Below are 15,787 nucleotides of genomic sequence, written 5' to 3'. Positions count from 1 at the left end.
TGCTTTGCGGCGATTTTTACCGCATTTGCGTTAAACCTTGGTAATACCAAGGTTTATTTGCGGTAAAAATCGCCGCAGCGCTGCAGTAAATTTTTGTCTCTAACCAAGCAATAGCGATAATTATCGCTATTGCTTGGTAATATGCCCCTCAATCTTTTATTAGTGTACCTTCTTCAGTATTCCCATCTAGTGAAGCTTCAGTCAAGTTTATCCCAGTCCACCCCCAGAGAGTCAGGGTTCCAGCCAATTACTAGATCAGATTTAAAAGAGGAGCAAGCGTGCTTTCATCGTTTTTAAGAAGAGGGAACTAAATCAGACAAAAGCACCTTCGTGTTGATGCCGGCAGATGTGATTGCTGCTGTGTGCAAATCCTTAATCAAGACCTGACAGCCAGTTCTGCTAATTCTGTCCTCCTATTTCTGTTTCATTAGAGATTTGATAGTATTCAATTCCTAAGAACAAAGACTGCGACCCAGGGAAAGCACTCCAAAGCCTGTCTCGTTCAGTGCACTACGGCGGCCGACTCCAGGGTAGATAAAGGAGGAGAAGCCGGAGCACCAGAAGCTGCAAACAAAGCAGCCCCTGCCACGAGTCATTGGGCCAAATTCACAAAGGTAAACTGAGACGAAAGTCTAACTTTACGGCTTTTGGTAATCACAAAGGGCATATACGAGTAGTAAGGTTAGACATCGGGTCAGTTAAACTTAAGACCAAAACGTAAGTGTAACTGAGACAAAAGTCTAACTTTACGACCCATAAAGGCCCTTTGTGAATACCGAAAGTTGTAAAGTTAGACTTTCGTCTCAGTTTACCTTTGTGAATCGGCCCCACCGTGTTTGGGGGTGGGGGAGTTCCTCCCGCTTTGCCACCAACAAAGACTCAATGCTTGATGCTCTGGAGGTCTTGGGGGCTCAGACTTGTTTTTCCAAGAGCTGCCGCTATTACCAGCACTCTCATGAGAGGTGAGTCAAGAAACTCAATAGGAAATCAACCTGTAAGGCCAGCGAAACAGTAGGTCCTAGCCAAAGAGTCCGACAGGAGGGCAGGTTGAGGAAGGATCAGGCGATATCTGAAGATGTTTTTCTCTTTTCTTCCATGGGGCTATCCCGTTACAAGGGTCAGAGTTCAATAGAGGAAGTCAAAGCAGACTTGAACCCCTAAGACACTGCAATACTTGTACCGCCATTTTTGACCCCCTGAAGTACAGCAGCTATTTAAAACACATTTTTGTAGGTCTCTAAAGATCAAACAATTGCATACTTGAAAGGAAATAACCTTCTGCATTCTAAAGCTGTATTTCTAATAAGGTTCATCTTTATAATTATGTTCCCGTGTTTCTTCTTTCAAGCAGTTCAACCCCTGTGTAAAGCGTCCTTCAAATTGCTTTTAATTTAGTGGCAATTAGACATATCGAACAGGGGAGAGAATTGAGACAATTGAAATAGAAATGGAACTGTACATGCCATAAAAGTTCCACCCCTTAGCATTGTCCTGTTAGTGTGGTCTTGTAGTGTAAAAATGTGCTTTAAACCCTCTCCTTGGACTTTTTTGCATTCTGCAACATTTTCTAATCATTGCTTGTATTCATTATTCTAACCTCATGCAGAATGATTATTATAAGACCTTACTAATTATCCTTTTGTGCTCATTACATTTCGCGGCATTAAAGTTGGTGCTATCCTCAGAAAAGAGGCGGCACGTAGACTAAAGACTCCTGTCCTTTCTCGAGGGTCAAGTGCCAATTCCATACTTGTTTGAGTCGTTTTGATGTTATGCAAAAATCGAAAATGCATACCAATTTACAAGGCTATAATCCTACGCAGTATAATACTTTTATTTCATTTTTGTATGTACAGCATGGGCCTTGAGCCTTAGTCCCCTTCTCCAGCACTGTCAGTATTCTCTCCCATTGGGTTGCGAATTTCAATAGCATCTTAAATGCTTGATTTTCCATTAAATGTGTTTTCATCAGTGTTATTATGTATTAAAACAAAGTAGATCGTTTTCATGCAAAGGTGAGTGAGGAGGAAATATGTGTGAAAAGTCTGTGACAGCGTGGTAGTTCCACACAATTTCCTCCTATTAAGAGTTAAAACCTTGCAGCAGGGAATAACTTGCACCTGGATTTATCCTGTGGAATTCTGCAAGGGATTTCCAATACTACCTGTTCTGGGAAGGTGGGAAATGTTTGTCACTAAACCAGTCCACGGTGAGGGTATCGGTGAGAGGTGTTTGAGGGGTGGAAGAGGGAAGGCGAGGAACCTGCCTGGCTGGATACAAGCATCGCAAGACCTCCCCCATGCTTTGTCTGGCGGTCATCATTCTAATCATTGGAATTCTCTCCCTCCCACTCTTCGCGGGGAACCAAACCTACTGGCCTTCCGTAAACTTTTCAAAACCCATCTTTCAGCACCACGCATTAACAGGATGTGCCTATCTGTCTGTTCGGTCCATAAGCGATAGGAGGCCTCAGGGTAGCTACGCGCTATAGAAATCTAATTTCATTTCACTCATTCATTCATTCATTCATGCTGCACCCCTGAAATATGCATGTGTGTACATGTGGTCTACATGTGGCACACATACATGCCCTAAGTGCATTTTTCTAGGATATCAAAAATTACCACTAACTTGAAGTTGGTGGTAATTTGCGATTCCATAAGGCCAGTTCGCAAATTTTGGGAGCTTCCAGAATTGCATTTAAGGAATTGCAATTTGCAATTCCTTAAATGCATTCGCAAAATATAGAATCGCACATTTTTTGATTCCTTATTTTGCAATGGCCTTTTGGAATGATGCATCCCAAATGGCTTTTTCTGGTTCGCAAACGGGCCGATTCCCCGAATAGGCCCGTTTGCGAACGAGAAAACCTTTTATACATCTTGGCCCTAAAAGGCTTCAGATTCTCAAATTTCCACTTCTAAATAATGTCCTAATTTTTAGTTACTAAAGTAGTATATTGCTCCAGTAAGGATATTTCCATTATGTTATGGTTGCCATGATCCCTTTCAAATGAAAAAAATATATACATATTTTTTGCTTCTCTATTTTGTTTTATCTTTCAGATAAAAAATTCAGCTCTCCACAAAATGCCGTGGCGACACACTCAATCATTCTGCTGGCTTCGCTGCTTTTTGGTAAAGTAGAACGTTTATGATTACCAGAGTCTGTGGACACACTTTATTAATCGATTTAAGACCTTGTGAATTGAGACTGCTCTTATTTACCAGATTGGTTTTTAAATTATTTGTTTGGCCCCTTCTTGATGATTATGAGTCAAAGGAAGGATGAATAGTGGCAGCAAGCTCAAACAATGCAGGCTGCTGTCCATGTAGTTGGCTGGCCATCTTCAACTGGTCATCTTACCATTTTTCTTTTGCACTTATAAACAAAAATACAATGTTTATATGCAAACAAAACCATATTTTACAACTTAGCAAGGTAACAGTTATTGCTCTTCATGAAGTTGAGGTTGTTTGTGAACATTACGTATGTATGTATGTCTATGGTGTTATTCGGATGTCGCCCCTCACTTTAATTCAGTACATATGAGGCGTCCCTGCCTCACCTAGTTCCAATCACATGTCAATTTAACCACTGAAAGCTCCTCTCTCACCATTCCTCCTGTTTTTGTCTTCACCGTACCTGTACATGCTGTCAGCAGTAGCAGGGTATCCGTGACCGACTATGCAACTTGCGGTATCCTGTGATTGATTTCTTAGTTTGATGAAGCCCTTCAGGGCATCCCTCTGGCTGTGCTTCCAGGGTAGCTACAGTGGAGCAGCAGATGACAACTTTTCCAGCCCTTCTTCCTGGCAGATACCTTAGTTCAGCAGTAATCTAAAGTTCAGGGGTCTGGGCCCCAATATTTATACTTATTTTCTCTTTGTTCTTTTGGGCAGAATGTGTCTGTGCTGAGCCCAAACCAGTTCTGTCCTCTCTGGTCTTGCTTTCTGGCAGGAGGGTGGAGACAGCATTGTTCAAGGTAGAACAGGCCCATTCAGGTGCAAGGGAAATCTCCTCCTACCACTCTAAATGCACACCAGGCCTATTAAGGTGCTAGTGAAAGTCCTCGCACTACTCTGAATGCAACCCGGGTCTAATCAGCCCAGCCCAGCCAAGACACACCTCGACCCCCCCCAGTGGCTATCTGCAGTGAATGCACATCCCCTGCCCCAGTCACTTAAAAGCCAGACAGTCAATCGACAACCCAGCATAGAGGATGGCTAAGCAAGAAAATACCCATTTTCTAAAAGCGGTATTTTCAAACACACAACAGAAAAATCATCTTTACTAAAAAGATAACATTTCTCTTTCTTGTCCCAATGAAAAATTAGACTTGCAAGCTGTTACAAAGTCCCTCCCATTCTATCCCATGGGGAAGATAGCCTTTCAGTAGTTAAAAATGAAATACACTGCATTTCACTATCAGGACATGTCACACACACCAGTACATGTCCTCCTATTCACATACATTGCACCATGCCCACAGGGTAGGCATGGGCGGAAAATCCGTTCCGTTCGCGGATTTTGCGGATTTTCGGGAAATCCGCAATCCGCAAGATTTGCGAATCTCCCGCAAAATCCGCAAATCCGCGAGCAGCGGATTTTGCTCGCACTGCTCGCACTGTTCGCGTGAGTTCGCGTGAGTTCGCGCCCCGCGAATAAGTGCAAAATTGCAGAAATACGATTTTAGCAAAACTGAAAGTAACTACTTACCAGGTTCAAAAGTTCAGGCTCATCATTAGTAGCCATTTCCTGTAGTGCTTCCTGAGGGGCCCCTCCAGAGTTCAGTTGCCAGTTGAAATTATTATGTGACCCTGCTCTGAACCTCAGAATAGTTACACATATGCCACAAAGGTCCTGAATTACAGCTAAGGGAGACAAGCAGGAGCCAGGCTGGAAGTTAAAATCCATTAATCAGCCCCTAATTCATTATTGTCAGTTGGGGCAGGGCAGGTGTTGTAACTAATTTTGCAACAATGAAAGCACTTAGCAAGTGCAAAAGATCACTAATCAGGGCGCACTAAGGAAGCAGGTGCCAGCTAAAAAAATATTCTGTGACACATTAATCAGCCCCAAATTAATTCAGGTCACTTGAGGCAGGGAAGGTGTGCTTTGCTTTGCCGAAAATAATGTACACTGGACAACCAGAGGGTGTGGTGATGAAACAGAGGGTGGCATGGGTGGGCCAGAGGGTGGCATGAGTAGTCAGAGAGTGGCAGTGGTGACAGAGAGTGGCAGTGATGAAGAAGAGTGTCCCAAACAGGCTGGACACGTAGAAACAACAAGTTCGCAAAACTTGCGACCCGACAGGTAAGTTCGCAAATTGCGAAATTGTAAAAACCCTCGCGAACTGGCAGAAACACGGGCGAACACAAAAAAAAAATCCGCAAATTCGCGGGAATTCGCGGATTTTGCGGATTGCGAATCCGCAAATCCGCAAAATTCGCGAACGCGAGATCCGCAAAATTCGCTCATGCTTACCACAGGGGTACCATGGGCCTACCTTAGGAGTGCCTTACATGCAAGCAAAGGGAAGGGGGTGCACTTGCCAAGTCGGCATGGCAGTTAATAACTGAGCACAGACACCTCAGTGGCAGGTCTGAGAACCCTTTGGAGGGCTGCTTGTGTGGGGGCACAACCAGTGCTGCAGGCCAACTAATAGCATTTGATTAACAGGCCCTGGCACACCTGGTGCACCTTTCTAGGGACTTACCAGTAAATCAAATAAGCCAATCATGGAAACACCAATCCGTAACATAAGTTACATGCGGAGCATATGCACTTTAGCACTGAATAGCAGTGGTAAAGTGCAGAGATCCCTAAAACCAACAAAAACAGGGTCAAAAACAGGAGGCCAAATAGCAAAAGGTCTGTGGGTAAACCCGCTGAAAAAGCCAAGCCTAATAAGTACCTTTAGAAGTGCAATTTGGGAATAGGAATGGGCTTACTCTTTTGTGTATGTGTCCCACTAAACCACTTGTTAACCCTCGCTTAGTGCCCTCCTTCACCCACCCTAAACCGCCACCAACTATTATAGTAAATATGTCCCTTTTTTTGGTCTAAATGTTTAATTATTTTTAAAGTGTCCCCCATTTTTTCACCATTCCCCCAATCACTTCCACATAAGCCCCTCATTATGATGTTGTGCGGAAAGTCAGCCGACAGCTCGTCGGAGCTTTCCGTCTGATATCAGAGGTTTCCGTCCGACTGCTGTATTATGATAATGGCGGTTGGAGGGTAACCCGCAGGGGAATACCGCTCTGCTTTCTACAGGCTTACGGAGCCCGTCAGAGCAGCGGTCCAAAATGTAATCCACAAATGGCAGTGGAGCCAGCCTCAGCCACGTTGTCATCATTGCAATTTTGCTTTACGCCTGCCCTTGCATGGCGATCCGCCCACCATGAAAAGGCAGGCAGAAAGCCACTTTGGGGGCCCAAGCCCTTCCCATGTACCCTCCGCTATGGGTACTGGGGGACATCTGTGATGCCCCCCTAAACATACCTGCACCATGTGGCAGGCACTGTATGGGGCCTGCCACTTTGTACAGAGTTGTTTAAACTCTGCATTTTTTAATTGTGGCTTGTGTTGTTAGCAGCAGCACAAGTCCCAATGGAAAAAATACAGGTTCTGACCGCCAACACAGTGGTCAGATCATAATCTGGGAGGCGGGACACCCAACTCCTTGTCAGTGGTCGACTCTGGTGTTCTCTTCTCTTGTCTGGAAAACTGGAAAAGATGGGCTTTAGTCCTGTATTTGGTTCTTGGGTCACATGTTTGTTCATAGACTCTACATTCTTTGTGAGGGTGAATGGGATACCACCGGTATGATTTAATCCGAGGAGGGGAACCAGGCAGGGTGCCTGCTCTGCCCGATACTGTACGTGCTGCCTTTTGAGCTTCTAGACTGATGGATCAGGACACAGGAGCTGGTTAGGGAATATAGAAGGCTTTGGGAGGGAGGCAACAACAGAATTGCAGTTTATGCTTACAACATTATTTCACATGCAGTGGAATAGGATTTCTAGGCTGTTACAGATTTAAGTAATGCAGTAAATAATATGAATACCGCATAAATTGGATAAAGTCTGTTTTGTTTCAGCTAGTTTAAAGGGAGATACCGAGAGGTCCTGATGCCTGGGGTTAGAGATAGAGCTCAATTCTAGGAGTAAATTTGAAATCTCTGTTTGATGGCTTCTGGCCTGAAGTCCTTCTGTCCTGATGCCCTTCACTGGTGAAACCTGTGAATTAGCATGAGCTTCCAACTTCTCCTGATGTTGGTAAGAAAGAGCATCCCACTCGGAAAAGGCACTCACTGAGGTCAGTGAAGTCCCTATACTGACCAGTCTCTAGCTGATCCAACTTAAAATTCTGCATCTGCTCTATGACTTGAGGAATAGTCTGAATGCCCTAGGTTTTCCACCTAATTTGATGTGCCACAATATTTTCATGCTATTTTGAGTCTGATACTCATGATTTTTTAAGATGGGAGCAGAGACGTCCACAATAGACCCTTGGCCATGCTGCTTAGTCTTCTAGGAATAGTGAGTGACACAGAACCTCTTGGACCTTTTTATGGTGCAGTGGGCATTGTAAAGGAATGGTGTTCTACTGCTGTTCCCACAATTGCTGCATGCAGAAGGGGGATTGTCCAGTGCTTTACCTTGAAGAGGACAGTTTATGATAGATGTAGTGGACCTAGAAAGTATGTCAGGATTTCAGAACTCTGGCAAGAACCTTATGAATTGGTATAAAAACACAGTGATAGGACCCGGTCTGGCGTCCCCTATCAAAAGTGGATGAATCGGCTCAATAGAGAAGCTTTATGATCAATGGCTCTCCACCTTAAGGGTCTTTGTTCATCCATGTAGGAATCCCTTTACGCAGATTCTTAATAAATGACAACTACTTTCATCAGCCTATGTAGATGACGAGACTTCAGTTTTCTTTCACACCTGAGTTGTATGTGTTCTACTTAGTAAAAATCATCAAAGAAATTAACAAAACATTCTTTTTTAGTAGGGGTGGGCGGAAATGTCGAAATTACCTTTTGCGAAATATCGCGAAACGGCAAAAAATCTCAGCGAACACACGGAATATCGCGTGCTCGCGGAGATTTCGGGGGCGGGGCTTCTTTGTGAGTTCACATGCCTCTTGTGTGTATAAAAGGTCAGAGACCGATCAGAGCAGCAGATGAGAAGAAAGAAGCTCCTGGTCACAGGAACTGCACGGGGATTGCACTCGTGAAAGTCAAGGATGCAGAGGCCTCCATCAAGCATCACAGCTACTTTTCAACGGTAGATACGGGGAGAAAGGACACCCGCCCAGCGCCGGGGCCCCTTGAGTGAGCTGTCCATCATAGTGGGTCAGGGCGGGAAAACGGTGCACACTGCTAGTGTATGCGGCGGGGCCAAAGGGCGGGGCTTCTATGCGAGTTCACATGCCTCTTGTGTGTATAGAAGGTCAGAGACCGATCAGAGCAGCAGATGAGGAGAAAGAAGCTCCTGGTCACGGGAACTGCACGGGGATTGCACTCGTGAAAGTCATGGATGCAGAGGTCTCCATCAAGCATCACAGCTACTTTTCGATGGTATATACAGGGAGAAAGTGCTAGCTCATTGGGTAAATGTATAGTGCTTTTCCTACTTTACAGAAGAGTTGTCTCTAGTGACCATGTGTGTGTAACGTTGCCATTGCACCGAAGGGCGCCGGATTCCGTTGAGTGAGCTGTCCATCATAGTGGGTCAGGGCAGGAAAACGGTGCACACCTCTAGTGTGTGCGGTGGGGCCAAAGGGCGGGGCTTTTATGCGAGTTCACATGCCTTTTGTGTGTATAAAAGGTCAGAGACTGATCAGAGCAGCAGATGAGGAGAAAGAAGCTTGTGGTCACAGGAACTGCACGGGGATTGCGCTCGTGAAAGCCAAGGATGCAAAGGTCTCCATCAAGCATCACAGCTACTTTTCGACGGTAGATACGGGGAGAAAGCACACCTGCCCAGTGCCGGGGTCCCTTGAGTGAGCTGTCCATCATTGTGGGTCAGGGTGTGAAACTGGAGCACACCGCTAGTGTGTGCGGCGGGGCCAAAGGGCGGGGCTTCTATGCGAGTTCACATGCCTCTTGTGTGTATAAAAGGTCAGAGACCGATCAGAGCAGCAGATGAGGAGAAAGAAGGTCCTGGTCACAGGAACTGCATGGGGATTGCGCTCGTGAAAGCCAAGGATGCAAAGGTCTCCATCAAGCATCACAGCTACTTTTCGACGGTAGATACGGGGAGAAAGCACACCTGCCCAGCGCCGGGGTCCCTTGAGTGAGCTGTCCATCATTGTGGGTCAGGGCGTGAAACTGGAGCACACCGCTAGTGTGTGCGGCGGGGCCAAAGGGCGGGGCTTCTATGCGAGTTCACATGCCTCTTGTGTGTATAAAAGATCAGAGACCGATCAGAGCAGCAGATGAGGAGAAAGAAGCTCCTGGTCACAGGGACTGCACGGGGATTTTCCTCTAGAAAGTCAAGGATACGGGGAGAAAGCACACCTGCCCACCTGCTTTATGTATATCTGTAAGTGCTTCCTGGTTTAATTTGTGTGACAGCTTGAAGGAGCACTGTGTCAGAAAGAATCCTGCCCTGCCAAATGCTTCCGTTCCGCCGCGGATCTCGGACGTTTTGACATTTTCGCGTTCCGCGTGGAACGCGAAAATGCCAAAATTTCACACGTTCCGCGAGCGGAGCAGATTTTGTCTCCCACCCCAACTTTTTACAGGTGTCAGAATGACAGTATGAAAGTAGATATCATGTTTAATTATACATTTATTGCCAGCAGCATCTCTTGTACTGGTCGTCTGTCATTTCCAATCAATATGTACTATAGAGTTCATACTTTTCTAAGAGTTAAAATGGTCTTATATGTGCTTTTGGCAATATATGTGCATTGGAATCTTCGTCTTTAACTCTGGTGGCAAATCCTTCATTGTAATTCTTTTTTCCTGTGAACTTTTTTCCCTACAGATTGGAAGCCTCTCAAGGAGCTTATTTGGTCTGACGGACCTTGCCAATAATCACACATTGAGAGGTAGGTGCACATGACACTCCTCTTGCGTATCTCAAGTTCACAATACATGACATTCCAACTATGCGCTCTCTTAAATGCAGCTAGAGGTAGTTTAAATATTTAAAATATTCTCTTTCTAGACACTTCTGTGATGGAACAAAATAATAATTGAGCTTACGTTACTATACAGTCTCCTAAATTTTAAAGCCTATGGGTCTGCTCCTAAAGCATATAGAATTTCATATGGATGTGGTTAGTTTGACACCCAGGTCATTGGTACGGATCTCCCTCTCAGAAGACACAATGATTCCTATGGAGTAGAGTAGGCAAGAGATGTGCTGTTTGAGACTTCCACAGTTAGGGACAGATTATGATGTCGGAAGGGCTGCAACTGACTGTCGGGCAATTGCGGTCCTTCTGACATCTGCTCCTGCGGTCCGCCCGCCGCATTACAATGAGGTGAATGGAGGCTTCGGGTGGAGGGAAAATCTGCGGCGCTTCTGACGGGCTTGAGGACCTCGTTGGTGCGTTCCAACACACCATAATCCCCTAATGATGGCGGAGCCAGGATCGGCTCCACCGTAGGGATTATGATGGCAGTTTCCGACAGCTATTTAATGTCGGCCTTTCCGACATGAAAGGGCTGTCGGAAAGTGTCTTTTGGGGCCACTAGCCAGGCCCTATTCTGCCCTGGCCCTTCACAATGGGACCTGGGGTGCACCTATGGTGCCCCCCTCAACATGCCTGCACCTATTGCAGAATTGATGCTTTTGACAGTCCTATGGGTGGTAGCATCCAAATTAGGCAGTCAGAACCACCGATCTAAGGTCGGCGGTTCCAGACGATCCGTGTTGGGCGTACATGAGTCCTTCTGACTTTGTAAACGGAATTAGGCTTTTAATGTGAAAGATTTCAAACTTCAAACATAGATACTGAATTTGAATTTCAGTCTCTCTAGACATATTAAATCCACTGACCACTGACAGAAGTCTCTCCATGTCTAACTAATATATATATGCAAATACTCATCAAACACAATGAATCACTGTAAAAGGGACTTGACAAGCTATTGAGCAAATAGGGCTACAAACTCATCAGCAAACGTTTCCTTGAAAAGTCTTTGTAAAATGTCAAATATAGAGTCACTATGTTGACTTGTGCGGAATTTTGACTCCCTCATTTGTCCTGGTGACCCAACACTCACTCTCCTTCTTTCTGAAAGTATACACACCCCAACCCAATGTGTGATGGGATCAACGATGCATCTGGTTGGGATTGGAGTATGGTTGCACCTCAGAAGGCTTTTCTTAAATGTACTGTGAACAGATAAACTGCATGGATTAGCCCTTTTAAGCATGACATTAAAGAATGTTGATCACAAAACAATGGTAATTCGTACAGGAGTGGCCCATGCATGTAGGAGCGAGGGGGTCTGTTTGGGGGGGATTCGACAGACAACCACGAGGGAAAATTAAATAAATTATTCATTTTCCTGTGTAGTCGTCTGTCTAATCCCCACAACCCGACCTTACCTCTCTTAGAAATGTAAATCCAGTACTTGTATAGCGCACAAATCACCTCCGAAGGGGTATCTCAGCGCTGGGGGCCGTTGGGAAGATAAAGCGAGCTATTGCCCAGGGATGTATGACGGTACAACGTGTGTTATTACCACGAGTACCGTTACCACGCAGGTTTTACAACACAAGTCATTACAACGACTTGCGTTGGGGGGCGCTGGATAGTGAAAAGTTAAATTTACTATTCCAACTCCAGTCCCCGTGGATAGTAGGGAAGGTTTTGGATAGTAAGTTAAACTATTCCCTATCCTACAGCGCCCTCCAGCGCAAGTCGTTGTTACGACTTTCGTTGCAAAACCTGCGTGGTAACGGTACCGTGTTGTAATAGTTCCGTTGTTAAGGATATTCCCCATTGCCCAGAGTCTCATGGTGCTGGGCAGACCCCTGCTGCTGGAGCCGGGGATCGAACCATGATTCCCAGTGGCCAGCATCAATTGCCCCTGACCACGGTGCCACACCTCTCCCCTTACCCGAATGGGCTGCTCCTGAATACATATTTTTTAAAGACGACTTTTCAAAAAACTTGAACTACTCGTCTATCCGTAGAAGACCCAACGCACCCTCTTTTCACCCCTTAAACAATGAAAACTAATTGGATAGTACAGTATATAAGGAGTGAATTGTCAGTCTTGCTTACACATACACCAGCATGTCAGACTCTAAATCAGTGAGTGATGTTCTGTAACACACACATCACTTCTTCCAGGGGCAGATGCTTGACAGTCCCTTCCTGGATGCCAGGCACTTACCCCAGCCAGGTCCCCTGTGATTATAACTCATGGTCCCACACTGGACATACTGGACGCTGGAACCAACAGATAGTTTACTTGGAGGAGGAGGGGTATGTGTGTGGTCACACTGATAGCTGGATACTTACACTGTGGGTGGCAGGAGTTCAGGATCCCATCCCCATTCCTTGGAACATTCCCTGACATTCTTTGGGCTTACCTCTCTAAAAGCCTTAACTTATATTTGCCCTTTTTATGACACATTTAATATACTTTTCTTGAGCAAAACATTAAAGCACATTATAATTTGTCAAATGTTTATTTTTTTCAGACTTGCGATCCCCGCCCACAGTCATTGAAGCGCCGCGAGATGTCTATGAATATGTGAGCGCACCATTGAACTGGTGGCAGGCTGACAAATATTGTGAGCAACGGTTTGCTGAATTGTTGTTGGAGTCAAGTGAGAGTGAACTCTCCAAACTTGAGGAACTACTGCGGTCACACGGGGTGACCCTCCCTGTGTGGTTAAGCGACAGAGAAACACCTTTGCAAAGACAGGTTGCAAAGCGAAGACGTAAGTATGACGTGGGTCAAAACCTTAAACAAGGCAGACTATCTCCAGGTGGAATTTACCTGGGGCAGTATTATGGATAAGGTGTACTTTGCAAATCTGTGCCATAGCACACACTTATATCTGTGCGCTTGGGGCTTAGGTCTGGGTGTTAGAGAATAGTGTGCATTATCAAACAAATGCGCTGTTTCCAGGGCAGGTGCAAATGGGTGTTTGCACTGGGAACAGTGCATTAGTGAGAGGCGGACCGACAGAAGCCGCCAGTCCTCCTTTCACTGTTCACTTGGCAACCCGCTTACATTTCAAAGGGGGGAAGAAAACCCCCTGCAGGTTGTGGAGTGAATGACTTCACCCGCCTGCAGATAAAAGCCAAGGGTGTCCAAGGCACCACTGTGTTGCTCTTTAACAGTTTACCCACAGGGGCAGACTGACTCTGTGCTCCTCCATTTGACCATAAAACCAACCATAAGAATTTCTACCACCTTGTGTAAATCTACACATATTGATGGTGAATTCCATACATGATGAGATTTACTCTTAGGTGTAGGCGTAGATCTACAGAGGAAGTGGTCTGCACATGCAACCTTACCTTTGTGAATAGGTCCCTTAGTGTAGTATTCCTATGAGCTATGCACATTTCCTACTTTTTGCAATTCAGAAACATAGCAGCAGTGTGCTTGGGCGGCTGCGTCGTATAGATTTCCAGTTGTGCTATGGAGACTCTCATGAGACATTTTTTCATGTTGCTCTTTCTACAATGCGGAATTGAACTTATAGTACGATTCTGCAATGGGAAAAGGCAGCCATGGTATGCAATGGCACATTTTATTTCCATGTAGGTTTTTGCTGCTGCTGTGCCTAAACATGTTTTCCTGTGAAGAAACACTGTCTCCCCCTTAAACTGCTATGAAGTTTGGGGTTGTTCTGTTCCCTTTCCCACTTTGTAAGTGGATATACTTAAGCCCTTTGCAGGAGCAAACATTACCCATTTTCAGGCTGGGAAAGGTTGGAGAGGTGTTTGTGAATGCCAACAAATTCACAAGTTTGCAGTATTCATATACTCTCATGACAAACCACATCTTTAGTATCCCACACCATATGTGAGGTTTACTGCTGCTTATGTGTGCACAGTTGCCTTTACAATTATACAGTTGTAAAACCATCCATGTATGATGGGTACCTTTCTGCGGATAGCTATCAGGTGTACATTGCACCAGATTCAGCCATAAACTATGGTTTAAGGCTCCAAACGGCTTTGTGAATGGGACCCAGTGTATACAGAGAAATTGCAGAAATCTGACTATGAACCTAGATTTAACATTCCTGCTCTAAATCCTGAACTGATTTGAATTGTTGTTTAGAAAACAGTGCCATTCACATCAAACAATTATTGAATAACCTATGTTCCCACTGTGTTTTCGATTTTGCAACAATTAAAACATTGATACTTTCTTATGTTCTTTCTGCCCAGGTATTAATCCATTGCAAGTTCTAGAATTTAGAACCAAAACTGACACCAAATTTGCCAAGGTTCTGGCTGACTTCCCACTACTTCCTGCGATCTCGGCTTGTGCCTACGTCCAGTGGGACAACAAGAGCAAGGAGATAGCGACTGTCTTCTCGTATGCGGTCCCAAAACTGATCAACGAGTTTCAGCTGCGAGGCTACACAGATGAGGAAGGACTAGTCCGCTTTGCCCTCATTGTCCATGGATACCATTCTCCGTACTTGCCGGTTTTCCGTAGCGACGGGCAGTGGCACCACTTTTGCGTAACGTGGCAGAAGTGGAATGGTAGTTGGGAGGTTTACACGGATGGGAAGAAGAAGGCTTCAGCCAGGGGTCTGGCGGCTTTCCAGGATATTGATGAACAGGGAACCTTCATCATTGGCCAGGATCAGGACTCCTTGGGAGGCAGCTTTAAGGAGAAGGAATCCTTCAGTGGAAACATCACAGACCTCAACGTATGGAGGAAAGTCCTCACCGAGGACCAAGTTGAAAGGGCAAGATCATGTTCTCACATGGAGCAGGATCTTATATATGCATGGAACACTACTCATCTGAATATTGAACCTACAGTTCAGGAAACTACTGTCCAGTTTCTGTGTCCAGGTAAGACTGTTGATAAAAGTATTGCTGCATGCATATTGATGAAGTATTAAATGGAAACCTGCAGCTTCATGGAGGCATTATATTGTTTGCAATTTTCAATCTCATCAGTTCAGCTGAAAATCAGTTCTTTCTTTGATCTGAAAATGCATTAGTCTTGCTTGGATTTTTTGCATCTTTCATTACGTAGTTAACATAGTTGACATACACGGGTAAGGGAATTATAGAATTGAAAGTATATGTTCATGAAAAGGCAATAATGACCATAAAATACAATTAGGAATAGACGAGAAGCATGAGTAGGGATTCAAAGGTAGGTTTATAAAAGTAGCAACAGGAAACAAATAATGAATGGAGAAACGTTGTGGAAAAATAAAACAGACATTGGCAATGACTATGCATTTCACTTGCATTGTAAAGTATGCTTGGAATAGACATAAGGAAGCAATCGGGCACTACGTTTCCAGCCATGTGAAAGAGAAAATGTCTGTAAGTCCTACTTGGACAGTGTCTACCCACCCATGATATGCAGGGCGCCTGTACTGATAAGATTCGTGCTTGCAACAAAAAGGTAAATATGCTTGTAGAGAAATGCTAAAAATGTGCTTCTTTTTTGGTAGCTAAAAGTAGAAGATACTGTCACTCTCTTGTCCTTTGAATTATATACACGCTACCTCCTTTGCTACCCTAGTTTTCAGGGGTTGTGAAGGCAGAAGTAGGAGCAGAGAGTAAACAGGCTATAAGAGGCATGTTT

General features: G+C 44.9%; 1 protein-coding gene across 2 annotated transcripts in view; it reads left to right on the top strand.

The window, feature by feature from the left end:
* Positions 1 to 3,069: 3,069 nt before the first annotated feature.
* ADGRD2 (adhesion G protein-coupled receptor D2) overlaps positions 3,070 to 15,787 on the top strand; it is a 381,222-nt gene continuing 368,504 nt past the window's right edge. For both annotated transcript variants that reach the window (XM_086919969.1, XM_086919967.1), the window contains exons 1-4: positions 3,070 to 3,137; positions 10,008 to 10,071; positions 12,687 to 12,929; positions 14,398 to 15,036. In XM_086919969.1, the coding sequence (XP_086776095.1) occupies positions 3,090 to 3,137; positions 10,008 to 10,071; positions 12,687 to 12,929; positions 14,398 to 15,036 (994 nt within the window). In that variant the 5' untranslated portion in view covers positions 3,070 to 3,089. The remainder of the gene's footprint in view (positions 3,138 to 10,007; positions 10,072 to 12,686; positions 12,930 to 14,397; positions 15,037 to 15,787) is intronic.

The sequence above is a fragment of the Lissotriton vulgaris genome, chromosome 5, assembly GCF_964263255.1.
Source record: "Lissotriton vulgaris chromosome 5, aLisVul1.2, whole genome shotgun sequence".
Taxonomy (NCBI): Eukaryota; Metazoa; Chordata; class Amphibia; order Caudata; family Salamandridae; genus Lissotriton; species Lissotriton vulgaris.
The sequence above is the reverse complement of the archived record's forward strand: the minus strand, read 5'-3'. Positions and strand labels throughout refer to the sequence as shown.